The sequence below is a fragment of the Macrobrachium nipponense genome, chromosome 15, assembly GCF_015104395.2.
Source record: "Macrobrachium nipponense isolate FS-2020 chromosome 15, ASM1510439v2, whole genome shotgun sequence".
Taxonomy (NCBI): Eukaryota; Metazoa; Arthropoda; class Malacostraca; order Decapoda; family Palaemonidae; genus Macrobrachium; species Macrobrachium nipponense.
In genome coordinates, this window is record NC_087208.1 from 75,979,233 (window position 1) to 75,994,232 (window position 15,000).

At 36.6% G+C, this 15,000-nt stretch overlaps 1 protein-coding gene across 1 annotated transcript in view; it reads left to right on the top strand.

Moving 5' to 3' along the window:
- LOC135195072 (piezo-type mechanosensitive ion channel component-like) overlaps nt 1-15,000 on the top strand; it is a 347,594-nt gene that overhangs the window by 112,803 nt on the left and 219,791 nt on the right. The window contains exon 4 of the mRNA XM_064221446.1: nt 14,548-14,643. Within this exon, the coding sequence (XP_064077516.1) occupies nt 14,548-14,643 (96 nt within the window). The remainder of the gene's footprint in view (nt 1-14,547; nt 14,644-15,000) is intronic.

Consider the following 15,000-nt stretch of genomic DNA (forward strand, 5'->3'; position numbering starts at 1 on the left):
GGGGAGTAGGAAAGCCGTATGGAAGGGTCTAAGAAGGTCTGAAAAAGTTTTTTCGTGTTGAGTTAAAGATACAGGAATTTTAGGGTAGGATATTGATGATATGTTTATTTGAATGAAAATGTCAAAGATAAATTATGTGTATGTCAAACAGTTTAGTACAGAAAAATTATTTTAATGAAATATATAGCATATTTATTTTAATTTTCATTGGTGAAACAAGGTTCTATTTGACCGAAGATTTAGGCTTTGTTTAGATTTCTGTTCGATTATTTTGTTTCCAATTATAACTGAGAGTCTATTAGCGTGTTCAATTTGTGTCCTTTTTTATTTTATCCTTGTTGTTAGCATAAGTAGTACTGAGTATGACTATTAATTATGAAGACCACTTCACGTAACTTAGGAATATAATGTTAACTTATGCGTGAGGGGAAAATCTTGCACACGCCCCGAGTAAGCTGGAGGTCGCATCACTCATTCTTTTTCTTTACAAGGTTCCCATTTGGTGTATCAAAATAAGAAACCAGCTATGGAAACAAATCTTGAACCAGAAAATAAACCAAACGTCCCACTAATCTTCCATAACGTATTTGTGTTAGGCATGTTAACACTTATAGACAAAGCTTTCACACCACCAGAGATTTAAAACAGTTTTTTAGAATTCTTCTCTCCCTCTCTTTATCTCTTTCATTCTCTTCTCTCACTCCTCACCCCCTTTTATCTCTCCTCCCTTCGCCCTTTTCCCCTCAGCTAACGAGGTCATATCCTCTCAGGTCATTATGGAAATAGAGTGACGTACTCTGATCTCGACCACCCCGACCCCCTGACCACCACCCATCTCGACCCTCCTCCTCCTCATAACCGCCCCCCCCCCCCCCCCCCCCCCCCCCACCCCCCCCTCCGCCCCCCCCTTCTTCCTTCTTGCCATTTCTTCAACTCTTTCTTTATTCCCCCAACCTAATACTAAGACCTCCTCCAAAGGGGGAAACCCACCTGACCCCCCTGACTCATCCCCGCCCTTCTTTTCGGCAAATTCTTTCATGCCCCCTCCGCCAACACCAACCCGACCCGCTCCACGTGTCACATGTTCTAGCACTCCACCCCCTTCCCCAACCTTTACCATGCCCCCCTCCCCAAAGTCCCCTTTCACACCCCCCACCCCCCCCCATTTATAGTGTCATTGCCTCATCCAACCCCCCTCCCTCCCCCAACTTTTCCCATTTCCCTTTGGTCCCCTCCCTTCTTACCCTTTGGTGGTGTCATTCCTTAGCATGATGACGATCCCATTATCACTCTCTATCTCTTTCTGTCTATCTATTTATCTGTATCTCTTCATCCGTTTTCTTTCCATTAACCGTAGTTTTTGTTCTATATGAACTCTCTCTCTCTCTCTCTCTCTCTCTCTCTCTCTCTCTCTCTCTGTCAATTGCTGCTCTGCGCCGCGGGTTCTCGGAAATAAAGGGGCAGTTTGTAGAGGGTTACAAATGCTACGGGAATTTTGGAAGTACGGCCCGCGTTAATATAAGCAATAATGTGGGGGAGCGACTTCGTTAGGTGAGAGTGATGACGAAATTCCGGGTTCTTGAGGTCTCGAATTTGTACTTCTAGGCATCTAGTTTATGTTGTGGATGACGCGGAACTAGGACGTTTCCCCCATATCTGAAGGTGTTACTTCGGTTGCTTTGATCGAGCTGCTAACGCTTATTAGTGATTTTCAGAAACCTTTTTTTTTATTCGTAGTAAAAGGCATGTGATGGCTAACGCACGCACGCTATATATAATTATATATATATATATATATATATATATATATATATATATATATATATATATATATATATATATATATATATATAGGACTGACGAAGTAGGAGGAGAGATCATCAGTAAGAGTCACAGATCAGATTATCATTGAGAGCCCAGCAGCAGAGATCAGAGATCATCAGAGGGAGATAAGAGAAGAAGGAACAGACGAAGGATCAGAGAGGAAAAGGGGCTCGAGAGTTTGGTCGAATTCTGGTCAAGTTGTCTTCAAGAGTGGACGACCGAGTTATTTGGACGTTGAGCAAGCCTTGAGAGAAGAAACTTCCTACAAGAGGTTTCGAGGAATTCCTGCCCTTCGAGTCAAGAATAGACATTGCTTTTCGCAGTACAGAGTCAAGAAGACGTCTAAAGTTCCACCGTTCTCCTTTGTGAAGCCATCGCTTCGAGTCGCAAAACTGGCCAGCAAGTATTTGAATTACCTCACTTCTTCCCTAGTTCATGCAGTGTAAGATTTTACCATTTTTATGTAAATAGGAGATACCATTCTGCATTTATCTTTGTTAGTGGGCTTGTAAATAAACCTTTGTTCTGTTAGTGTTTCTCTCTATATTCCTATCCCCAGTTTCATCTGTTGGTGTTGAATTCTTTTTGTTTATAATAATATCGAACCTGAAGTGGACCTCTCACGGGGTTCGTAACAATACTTATATACATATATACATATATATATATATATATATATATATATATATATATATATTTGTATGTATGATATATGTATGTATGTATATGTGTGTGCGTGATTGTGTGTACATATACAGACCCAAGTTTCGGCCATCTTGAAGCTATGAAGTGTCCATTTTTAGGACTCGAATTCTTCCTGTTTTCCGTAAGGTCTTGTGTGAGCCCATACTTTCGCCATTTGTGAAATGACATGAATCCCCAACGACCATTATATGGTATAGGACCTGCCAGAATTTCGTCTGTGGATATATGGGAACTATTTATAAGGTAAAGAGCCTTCCTTCACATGACGACTTCGCGGTTTTGTGGCATTTTTAGCAAATTGTGAGGCAAATGCAATATTTATTTATTTACTTTTGTTAGCCGAGTTGTTTCCATCCTTTGAATCGGTGAGACTGTTCTTGTCTTGTTCGTTGTTTATCAAAATATATATTGCCACCATTTTTCCTTATAAATTTATTGCTTTTGGGGGGCAAGGGGTAGAGGTTCTTTGCCTCTTTTTGTGTATATTGTGTAAGTTTGTTGCAATTGTTTTTTGTCATTATGTCTTTCTCACTGGTATTAAAATTTCTTCATTTCCCCTTACTCTCAAGCATTTAAATGTTGTCATACCCTTTCATTTTATTCTTGACCGCATTTTTCATTATCCAAACGCATTTTTCATTCTCTCCACGCTCAGAATTCAATTCGATTTTAATGACACCCGAGAATGATGTCAAAGTCCTATTACTGAAAGAATACTCATTGCAGCGCCCATTAACAAGGTGTGTAATGAAGATACACGGCCGGAGACAACACATTGGCCTAATGGGATTACCTGGCCTGCATTAGGTGCACCTGTCTCTCTCTTTGAGGGTCAGAGGTCACAGATTGTCCTGAAGGATCACCTGGTGTTTGTAAGTTGTGTTTGTTAATGTTATAGCTCCCTGAGAGTGTGATTGTTATTCTGCAAATTTGTACTATGCTGTCTTCTTTACCTTTTATGTTTATATATATATATATATATATATATATATATAATATATATATTATATATATTTATATATATGTATATATATATATGCTTATATATATAATATATATATATAATATATGTATCTATATATGTATATATATATATATATATATATATATGTTATCTATATATGTATATATATATTATATATATACTATATATATATATATATATATATATATATATATATACTCATAGTTTTGACTTATTTTTCCTCTCAGATATTAAGCACAAATACCCATAAATATTGAATTCACTTACCCAAAGACAATGATATGTAAGTTTATCCGCCCTGGGCAGGATTCGAAGCCATATCTCTCGCGATAACTTAATAGAATAAGTCAGCCGTCTAATTTTCTGTCAAACCAAATAAGGCAAGAACTTGAGTCCTGGCCGGGCCGTATGCATATATATTTATATATATATATATATATATATATATATATATATATATATATATATTATATATATATATATGATACCCCTCGGAGTAAGTTATTCTCAAGTTATGTTAATTTGATGTATATGGGTATTAGTAATGTTAATTTGATGTTGTATATGTGGGTATTAGTAACTTCATATTTAAGTGTGTAATACATTTTTATATATATAAATGTATAATATATTATTATATAATATATATATATATATATATATATATATATTATATATATATATATATATATATACATATATATATTATAATATATATATATATATATATAATATATATAATATGTGCGTGTGTGTGTATAAATGCTTTTAATTTTCCTTTTTACCGTTATGGCCTTTAAACGGCAATATTGCAATAAAGCCTCGGAAACAGAAGTGCTATGCGTTACCAGACATCGATTGATTTGAAGGGAGAAGGATTGCCAACCTATAATTTCCAGAAAACTCACTCATACTCGTTCACCGCACAAACAAAGGCAGGGCACTCAAGCGCTCATTCTAAGGTTCCACTAAAAGCCAGAAACAGTAGTGTTGGCACCTTTAGTGTAGGAGTGTCACGATGAACGAAGTTTATGTTAAAATGCTACTTGGGAACTGGTGAAATTTTATATTGAAATTACTGCTCGTCAACTCACGTGACAGTATAGCCTGATTCCTGTGTCCTTGCTTAAACAATGATGCAGGTAGTTGCGTGATTTTAAAGGAGATGGGTGCTTTCATGGTAAGTTCTAATTTGTCTTTGGTAATCATCACGTAATTTGAAAGTTTACGCAGCTATGTCCGTGCCAAGTCAGAATAAAACCATAAGGTAAAGAGCACTGTTTTGTTTTTCTTATACCTTTTTTGTTAACCCACTGAAATACAGGTGCTGTTTTTACCTAATGCAAACTTGTAAAACTTTATTCGGGCGCTTATGGAACATCATACTATAATGGGCGTAATGTCTGTCTGTCTGTCATTCAATCACGGCCAAATGGCTGGTCAGATGGGCATGAAACTTGGCAGGGTTATGGTGGGGACCCGTAAGAGGGTTTGTAATGGGGTTTCATCCAACTACCCCCCTCCTTTGTAGGGGGTGGGAGTGAATAGGGATTCCCTGAAACGGAGCTGTTTGTGGCTGTGCAACGAGGCTGGTTATTCCCGTAGACTTAGTTACTTTACGATTTTTCATACATAATTTCTGTACAACTTCCCCGGAGAAAGTCGCGAATGTTTCAGCTCGGACACAATAGAAGATGAAAATTATCATCAATATCCGCAAGATTTTTTTAATAACTTAAATCCATCGGGACTGCCAGTGCACAAAATAACGTTGAAGAAGTACTGCCCGGTAATGTTGCTTCAGAATTTCGATCCTGCCAATGGACATTGCAACGGAATGAGGTACACCATTATGGAGCTAAACTCCCACGTCATCGAAGCAGTGATAGCAACAGGCCCTCACACCGGCAAACGTCTGTTCATCTCCCGGATTCCTCTGATGCCTTCGGACAACCAGTTTCCGTTCCAGTTATGGTGCAGGCAGTTTCCCATCAACCTGGCCTTCTCATTCACTGCAAGCAAATCGCAGGGCCAGACTTTGGATCGTGTTGGTGTGTTTCTGCCGTCACCCATGTTCACGCATGGCCAACTGTATGTGGCAATGAGCAGAGCAACTGACTCTGCCAACTTGAAATTAAGTTGTGGACAAACTGATAATATTGTGTACAAAGAGGTTCTGTAGTAGGTATGTATAAAAATCGCCCTTATTTTAATATTACTAAACAAATAGTACATATAAATTTTTCACTTCTGCACCCGTGTTTTATCACCCATCGTAGATGGGTCAGTTTGCTAGTCTGAGAAATTTAATATTAGAATGTACCCAAGCTGCACTAATTATTTAGATTGGGTTTATTTAACACCAGAAAAATTGCCATTTATGTTGTCATTTACCCCCTAATGTCTTATCAAAATTAAGGAATCTATACTGTATCTGGTCAACCTTGGATGGGTGACCAGCTGTGGATAGCAATGGGTCACCCTGAAACTCAAGAATCCCAGAGATTGCTAATGAAGGAAATAAGTCACTAGTCTCTTGTATGTGTTATTTGTTGATGTTGCTTCTTGCAACATCATAGGTTTCCCTTTTGCTTCTTTGCAGGTCCATGTCATGATAGCCGAGTGGTCGTAGACCAAGTGGGAAAGACTAAACACAGAGTTAAGGCTGGAAAGAGATTAGGGAAACTCAATGGCACCTTCCAATGTGGATGATGGTGTCGCCACATTCCTGGGTGCGCCCTGGGGTAACAGAAAGAAAAAGAGTAGGGCTAGCAGTCTCATCCCCGAAGACTTGCTGAGAAACCCGAAAGCTGTTGCCATTCTTGCGAAAACCCTCCACGCAAGGAAAAGGCGGATCAAAGAACGCCATCATCTCGACTAATTGATTTTCCCTAATCTCTTCCCACCCTTCACTCTGTCTGTCTTTAGTCCTTCCCACTTGGTCTACGACCACTCGGTTATTATAACATACATAGACCTGCACAGAAACAAAAAGAAAACCTATGGTGTTGCAAGATGTAATATCTTAGACCCCTAATATATATATATATATATATATATATATATATATATATATACATATATATATATATATATATTATATATATATATATTATGTGTTTTTTTAAGTGCCCTGCCTTTATTTGTGCAGTGAACAAAATATGAGTGAGTTTTCTGTAAATTTTAGGTTGACAATCCTTCTCCCTTCAAATTAATCTTCTGTTTCCTATCTTTTATTGTAATATATATTACAATATATTATAAATATGTATATTAGTGTTTTCTACAAGAACCTCCTCACCATGAGTTTAACAACATCGTCGTAATAACCAACAAGATAATACCGACTTCGTAAATGATCTACAAACCCCAGACACTCCATTGAAGATGGAAGTGCAATACCAACCGACTTAGCGTAAGATTATCGCTAGTCTAACATTACCTCATAGGGCGCCTTATCATACAAGGCACAAGCCTAATATATATATATATATTATATATATATATATATATATATATATATATATAATATATATATATATATTTCTAAGATATCTCGAAGAGGACTGATATAACAGAAATTTATCTTATAATTGTATGCTAGAGTGATATTCCAAACGAACCTGCAGACGATTGGAAAAAATATTCGCACCTGATAAACAGAAAAAAGGGAGAAGAAAACTCATTAGCGTCTGAGGTCGGTGCTTTATTTACAAGTCGTTCATCTAAGCAGGTCGGCTCGTGTCTTTGTTGTTAGTCCCAGGGAAACTTCCGTCCCAAAAGTCTAGACACTTTAGATATTTACTATGAAGCAAATGCATTGAGTTTGTACATTTTTCTGCTAATATTCATATTCGCACCGAGTTCCTTTGATAAAACTGGGTCCACTTGTATTCCTTGTAGGCTTTGATCAATTGATGCATGATGTTTTCACTATCATGAACGAATATTCAACTGTTCTCCTGTACAATTTTTTACAGGAATTCAACTTGAAAAACTAAAAGGGATTAATGCTTCTTTGATCCCAACATGTGAGGCAGAGGTAATCCGACAAATTAGGTGGACAACTTTATTGCTAAAATGTGGGCAGATGCACGTGAAAAGTGCATAACTCAGAATCCAATGGCAGAAGATGGATGGTAACTGAATGGGGATGCATCTGAACTTGTGTGGTTCGAAGGAGATCAAATGCCCGAACCTCTTGTGCCAAGTGAAAGTGAGATTGAGATAGATATGGATGATGATGACCTGGCTGATTTTGATTCCAGCTCCTCAGATGAAGAGACCGTGTCATCCTCAGATGAGGATTAGTCATTTCATGAAGACGGTTACGAATTTCTTCTGCCAACATAAGCATTCAGCCCTTCGCTACTTTAACCCTAAGATCCCATTCAATAGCAAAAACGCAAACGGCATAATTTAATGGGACACATTGTACTGGGTATTGTGTTGGTGCACAACAGTAACCACATATACCTCATAATTAGCAACATTAGAGTAGTCAAGTCTTGCGAAACCATTACACCGCAATATCTATCCTTGGTGGTAGCTGATGTAGGGGCCACAGTGTAACCCACAATAAGTAATGTTTGTAGTTACATCATGTAAATAACAGTATACAATCGAGTTTTAGGTATTCTTACATCTGCAAAATCATATAGCAATGACCTTGACCTTGTCTTAAATGACCTTTCCACCAAAAAAGTTTGTCTTAAGTTTGATAATATGGATGTATGATCTATACTTAACATTTTCCAGGTGGTTGCAGCGATGTAGCTCATATGTCAATTAAATCCACTATTAGTAATAACCACCCAGAAGTGACCTTGAGCTTGTCTTAAATGACCTTTCCACCAGAAAATGTCGTCTTAAGTTAGTCATTTTAGATATTTAAAGCTTGCATAACATTTTCCAGGGGATTACAGTGACCTCCCCACCAAAAACAAAAAGTCTTGAGTTGCTGATTTGTAGTGTAACACAATCCTAATGAAACAATGTGATAACCAGCCTTGTAGTGTTACATCAAATAAAAATTAATTAGAACCAGTCATTAAAATCCTCCCTGGCCACGCTCGCCAGAATTTTGCTGCACTTAAGACAAAGATTTCTGTAGACAGGCAGGGTGCCTCTACCATACCAAACATTCAAATGCTTTGTAGGGCGCATGTCAAATAAATCTCAGCTAGCTCTTTGGCTAAATGGGCTCAAACCGCTCAAGGAAATGATCGCTCACCGATTTTCATCTTTTGTGTGTGTCACTCATCTGGAGGCCACGCCGTACTTCCTACTTCCTTTCCCACCTGACCATACTTGGACCCGAAGCCTGTGCTAGCATAATACCGGCTTAATCTAAACCAACCTCTCTCTCTCTCTCTCTCTCTCTCTCTCTCTCTCCTCTCTCTCGTGAACGCTTGGTTCTATTCTATCTTCTGGTGAGCGTAGAGCCTCACGTCAGATCCACAGTACAGAAGTTCACTCTTCACGTGGTTCGGAAGTCACGTGAAGCCGTTGGTCCCGCTGCAACGAAAAAACACCATGCAAACAAACAGACAAACAAAAAAAAAAAAAAACAAAAAAAAAAAAAACAGATCCACAGATCAGATCCGTCTCTTAGCAGAGAAACTCAGGTGCGATACCTGTAGTTGTGGGGCTTAATTAATCATGCAATTTTTACCTGTAATTGCTGTATGATGGTAGGTACTTATGACATGAGTCATCGCCTTCCATTTCTCTGTCTAATGAGGAAAAGGGTGAATATTAAATGAGTAATTGCCGAAAAATCCATTCAAAATAGAATATCTCTCTCTCTCTCTCTCTCTCTCTCTCTCTCTCTCTCTCTCTCTCTCTCTCTCTCATTCCTCGCGTGTTTGCGTGATAAGGAGGTGACCATAAGCGATGCATACTTCTGACCCTTTCCGTTTTTTCAGCCAAGGACCATTTCCATCTTTATGTATGTTTTTCGTGCCACACAAATAATTCCACGTTATATTTCTTTATTTATCCGGCTGTGATATCAAAATTTAGTATCGTATGTGACGTTTTTGTGAGTTGTATGGTATATGATGATGATTTATTGTTAAACCCTGCCGAGCGACTATAGATGGAGTGCCTGTTACGCTTCCATTGTCATCGTAGGAGAATGTACTCAACTTTGAAGAAGATCCCCTGTCTTTTCCGTTGACGCAATTTTAACGTTGGGTAAAACTTTTGAATTATAAGATATTAGACCAGTAGTTGTCGTGCACGCTCCACTAATGAAATTTTCGCATCCATTTTTCCATCTGTCCGTACATCACACTTACCATGCCATCGCAACTCCTACACGACTGAAGGGTTTTCGTCAGACTTTGTACAGAGGAAAACGAAAATGCATAGATGGGCTTGAAGTGAGATTATCCGTGTTGTTGTTTGTCTGTCAGTGTGTGTGTGGCACATTGACAGTCAGTGTAACTCTTCCTACATGGCTTAAATTTGCTAATATGCATAATAATAAATATTACTTAGCAAGAAGCAATAAAAATGAAACCGATTTTATTCACATAACAGCAGATAAACAGCTCATAAACTTAAGAATGGCAAGGAAAGTTAGCATGAGTGCACCCTGAACTGGTTAACTCAAACCCAAACTATGCACGGATGAAGATTATGACTGGTGATGGCAGAGCTCTCTGCTAAGGAACTGTTCATATGGCCTTGTCAACTCTAAAGGCATCAAACAGGTCACTTGAAATAGCCCAGTAGGCACAAAGAATGGGACAGATGCCCAGAATCACTAGAGCAAACCAATATTGAAAAGAGGCAATGCTGAGCATCCAAGACTATCTAAACCAAACGATGCATCATTTTTGTTTTACAGAAAAGAAAATTGCTTTGATATCAGTATGATTTAAATGTAAAAGAAGACTTTTGTTTTTGTTTTTTTCTTCGTATTTTGTAGATCTGCTTTTTGGCTTTCGTTCGAGAATACTTAGTGTTTCTAGCAATCCGTTTTTAAGGCTTACTGCCCAATAAAAATAGCAAACATAAAAAACGAAATCATAATACTCCAGCTGCGGGGGAATTCAGGTATACAGTCATGCAGTAAATCAAATCTATTATTTCATTGTAAAAGTCCCATTTTTAAAAAACTTCTTGATCTATGAGATGAGCTACTAACTCTGGAAGTTATTTATTGCCTGTGTAGCCCCAGCTCGTTGTCATCTGTTTCCATTTGTGCGACGTTGAAGAAAGTTAGTTGCTCGATTAAGAAAGGAGGTAGGGAGGCTTTTACGAGTATTATTTCGACTTACCAGTATATATTTTTAACTCTCCTGGCACCTGTTTGAGTAGGGAACGGTTTTCGAATCCCTCGCCGCCCATAGGATGAAAATGGCGGATTTAATCCACTAGACGGAAAACACACTCTCTCATCCTCTCTCTCTCTCTCTCTCTCTTCTCTCTCTCTCTCTCTCTCTCTCTCTCTCTCTCTCTCTGTGGGTAGTTTATAATAAAACCGAGTCTTCCTCGGAATGGTATGGCATAAAATATGACGAGTCTATGGCCACAAGGAAAGTGAAACCAGTTATATATATTTTTAAATTATATATATTATCAAAGAAATTTGTGATACAAATGCTTAAAAATAACATTTCTATTTTAGGATCCTCTTGGATTATCTTACTATCATTGCGATGATGATGATGATGAAATAAAAAACAAAATAATGTTGCACACATTTTGCATATATATATATAATGATATATATTATATATATTATATATTATATATATATATAATATATATATATATATATAAAGTGGGTGGAATATTTACTTTGGTTATTCATCATCATGATGTCGGATTGTGGGTTATGATACCCGCATTGATAGCAAGGTAATCCAATAATAGTAGTTTTATTTATATGGATCACGAATTGCTATGATGGTAGAGGGAAATAAATATGCTTTATATTATATATGTGTGGGTATGTATGTTTGTGTTAATATATGAATATATATATGTGTGTGTACTATGTGGCGGGGTTGGTATGGTCTTTGCGTCCCACCTCGGTGGTCGCGGGTTCGATTCTCGGCCATTCCATTGAGGAGTGAGAGACGTATATTTCTGGTGATAGAAATTCACTTTCGACGTGGTTCGGAAGTCACGTAAAGCCGTCGGTCCCGTTGCTGAATAACCATTGGTTCCATGCAACGTAAAAGCACCATACAAACAAATAAACAAACTATGTGTAAGTATTAGTATCGGCACTCGCATAAATACATGTTTACTCCTATCAAAGTCCAAATGTACTAGAGCATATTTGATCAGGTTTGTGCATGATCCGTGTGTAAGTAATATGCGCAAGTTATTATTATTATTATTTTTTTTTTTTTTGCTCTATCACAGTCCTCTAATTCGACTGGGTGGTATTTATAGTGTGGGGTTCCGGGTTGCATCCTGCCTCCTTAGGAGTCCATCACTTTTCTTACTATGTGCACCGTTTCTAGGATCACACTCTTCTGCATGAGTCCTGGAGCTACTTCAGCCTCTAGTTTTTCCAGATTCCTTTTCAGGGATCTTGGGATCGTGCCTAGTGTGCCTATGATTTTGGGTACAACTTCCACTGGCATATCCCATATCCTTCTTATTTCTATTTTCAGGTCTTGATACTTATCCATTTTTTTCCCTTTCTTTCTCTTCAACTCTGGTGTCCCATGATATTGCGACATCAATGAGTGATACTTTCTTCTTGATTTTGTCAATCAACGTCACGTCTGGTCTATTTGCACGTATTATTATTATTATTATTATTATTATTATTATTATTATTATTATTATTATTATTATTATTCACAATGAATTTATAATCAAAGGGAACTTATTTCAAATTCCATTACCTCCAGAGTAGGTATCCACAGCATGAAATTCCATATGTGAAGAAAAGAGAGAGAATTATGTGACGAACCCAAAGTAGAGAAAGAACGTTACGACTTCTCTAGACATATGCGGGTCCATTTTTTTTTTTATACCTTTGTGCTTTTAGCTTTTTCCGTTGCAAGGAATCTTAGATCGGATGGCAGTCAAATGTTCTCTTTCGCTTGCCTGAAAAGTATATTAAGACTTACATGTTCTGTTGTGATTCACAGTCACGTAATCTCTTTAATAACCATAAACAGTAAAAACAAATGGATGAAGCTTGAGGAAATCTATTATACAACTATATGGACGAGATTTTTTTTTTTTTTTTTTTTTTTTGGTATTTTGAAAATAATTAGTTTTGAAAATATAAGGACGCAACGTAGGTCAGGCAATTTATATAAGAATAATCTTCATAAGGAATTATATTTGAAAACTCCTTCATTGAACAAGAAATTTGTATTTGTTAAATCCATTGAAAATCAGGTGTTCAGTTATCAAAACGATCAAAGAGTCTCTGGTTAAGTAAATGAAATGATTATTTGGCATACTTTACCATTTCCATTCTAACGCCTCTTTTAAACAGTGAGAAAAGGTAAAGCAAAATAAACAACGCAAGAAGCGAGAGACGTTCAAAGTGATCTTCTTACTAATAAAAACAAGAACTTTTGGAGAGGCGGAATAACTCGTAGGTCAAGGATTTATATCAGACTGCGAGGATAAGATAATGGTTGGGCTAGGTCCCTTAGGCGGCCGTCGTGATGATGAAGGTATGCTAGATACTTTGGGAAAAAAGTAATTCCTGAAGTGAAATAAGCAATAAGGTATAGATATATATTATGTATATGCGTGTATGTATGTTTAGTACCAGTCTTATCAGGGAGGCGAGTCCAGAGTTCCATATTCTCTCTTCTGACCAAAGCGGTGAATTGTACTTGGTCTTTGGTCAACTTTGACATGCTGCAACCAGGATGGAGGACCATTATCTAGCATCCTCTCTCTCTCTCTCTCTCTCTCTCTCTCTCTCTCGTCTCTCTCCTCTCCCCTTCCTCTCATTCTCTCTCTCTCTCTCTCTCTCTCTCTCTCTCTATATATAATAATATATATATATATATAATATATATATATATATATATATATATATATATATATATATATATATATATATATATATCTAATAAAAGGAGCCCATAAAAACACCAAAATGTAGAGAGAAAAGTACTATATTTCAGAGACTGCTGTCTCTCTCTTCAGGTATATTCATATACCTGAAGAGAGAGACAGCAGTCTCTGAAATATAGTACTTTTCTCTCTACATTTTGGTGTTTTTTATGGGCTCCTTTTATTAGATGGAATTCTGTTGTTACAGAACATTTTTACCAGTCATATATATATATATATATATATATATAGACAGATAGATAGATATATATATATATAATATATATATATATATATATATATAGATATATATATATATATATATATATAGATAGATAGCTAGATAGATATGTATAAATAATATAAGTCTTATTGAAAGAGATATTGCTGCATCAGCTGCATTCAACTTGTAAATAGTCTTCTCTATTTTTCTAATAATAACTTTCTCTCTGCTATTACAACTGGCGAGTATTGCGCCGATATTACCCATCAGGAGCAGTCAATTTCAGGGATAATTGTTACAAATTTATTTATTTGTTACAGTAAATGCACAAATAGGTCAAAATATAAGTTAACTGCTCCTGATGAGTAATATCGGCGCAATACTCGCCAGTTGTAATAGCAGAGGGAAAGCTATTATTAGAAAAATAGAGAAGACTATTTACAAGTTGAATGCAGTAGCTGATACAGCAATATCTTTCAATAAGACTTGTTTGATAGAGGGTCTCCTTCCAACCTATATAATATACATATATATATATAATATATATATATATATATATATATATATATATATATATATATAGATATATATATATATATATGCCCATGTACGTTGTCGAATATTCAGAGAATAGCCTAACGAAAAGATGTAGATAATGATGATGAAAGCGAGGGTAAAAAAGTCACTGACAGATCTGTTAAAATAATTTGCCCGTATGTTAATATGTTAATGGTGTAATCATTTTCCGTTTCAGGTGCTGCTCTTCGCTTCACTCTCATGTCGTTTGCTTATCTGCTCCTGCTACTTGCTATTCCGCTACTTCCGGCCCCAACGTTTCATACCATGCGAGGTGAGTGAGAAGCAACACCCAGACTGATAGAAAAAGAAATAGGTATTGAGTGTAGGCACTTGAGCATATTAATAATCATATTACTTTTGGTGCAGGTTGGTATGAGGTAAAAATTTCATTATATATAATGATTCATTTCTTTCATGTTAATTTTCTTTACATCGTACTCCATAACTTTATTTTTATGCCTGATTCAACATAGGATATATTCTGAGTTGAAACGGTGGTGATTCATATTTTCGTAAAATAGTATTTGTTGTTTACGGTTCTTTTATTAGTTTATAAATTAATGATACCCTTTTAAAACATTAAGCTGATGTGAAAATATAAATTTCATTGTTGCTACATTATACACTA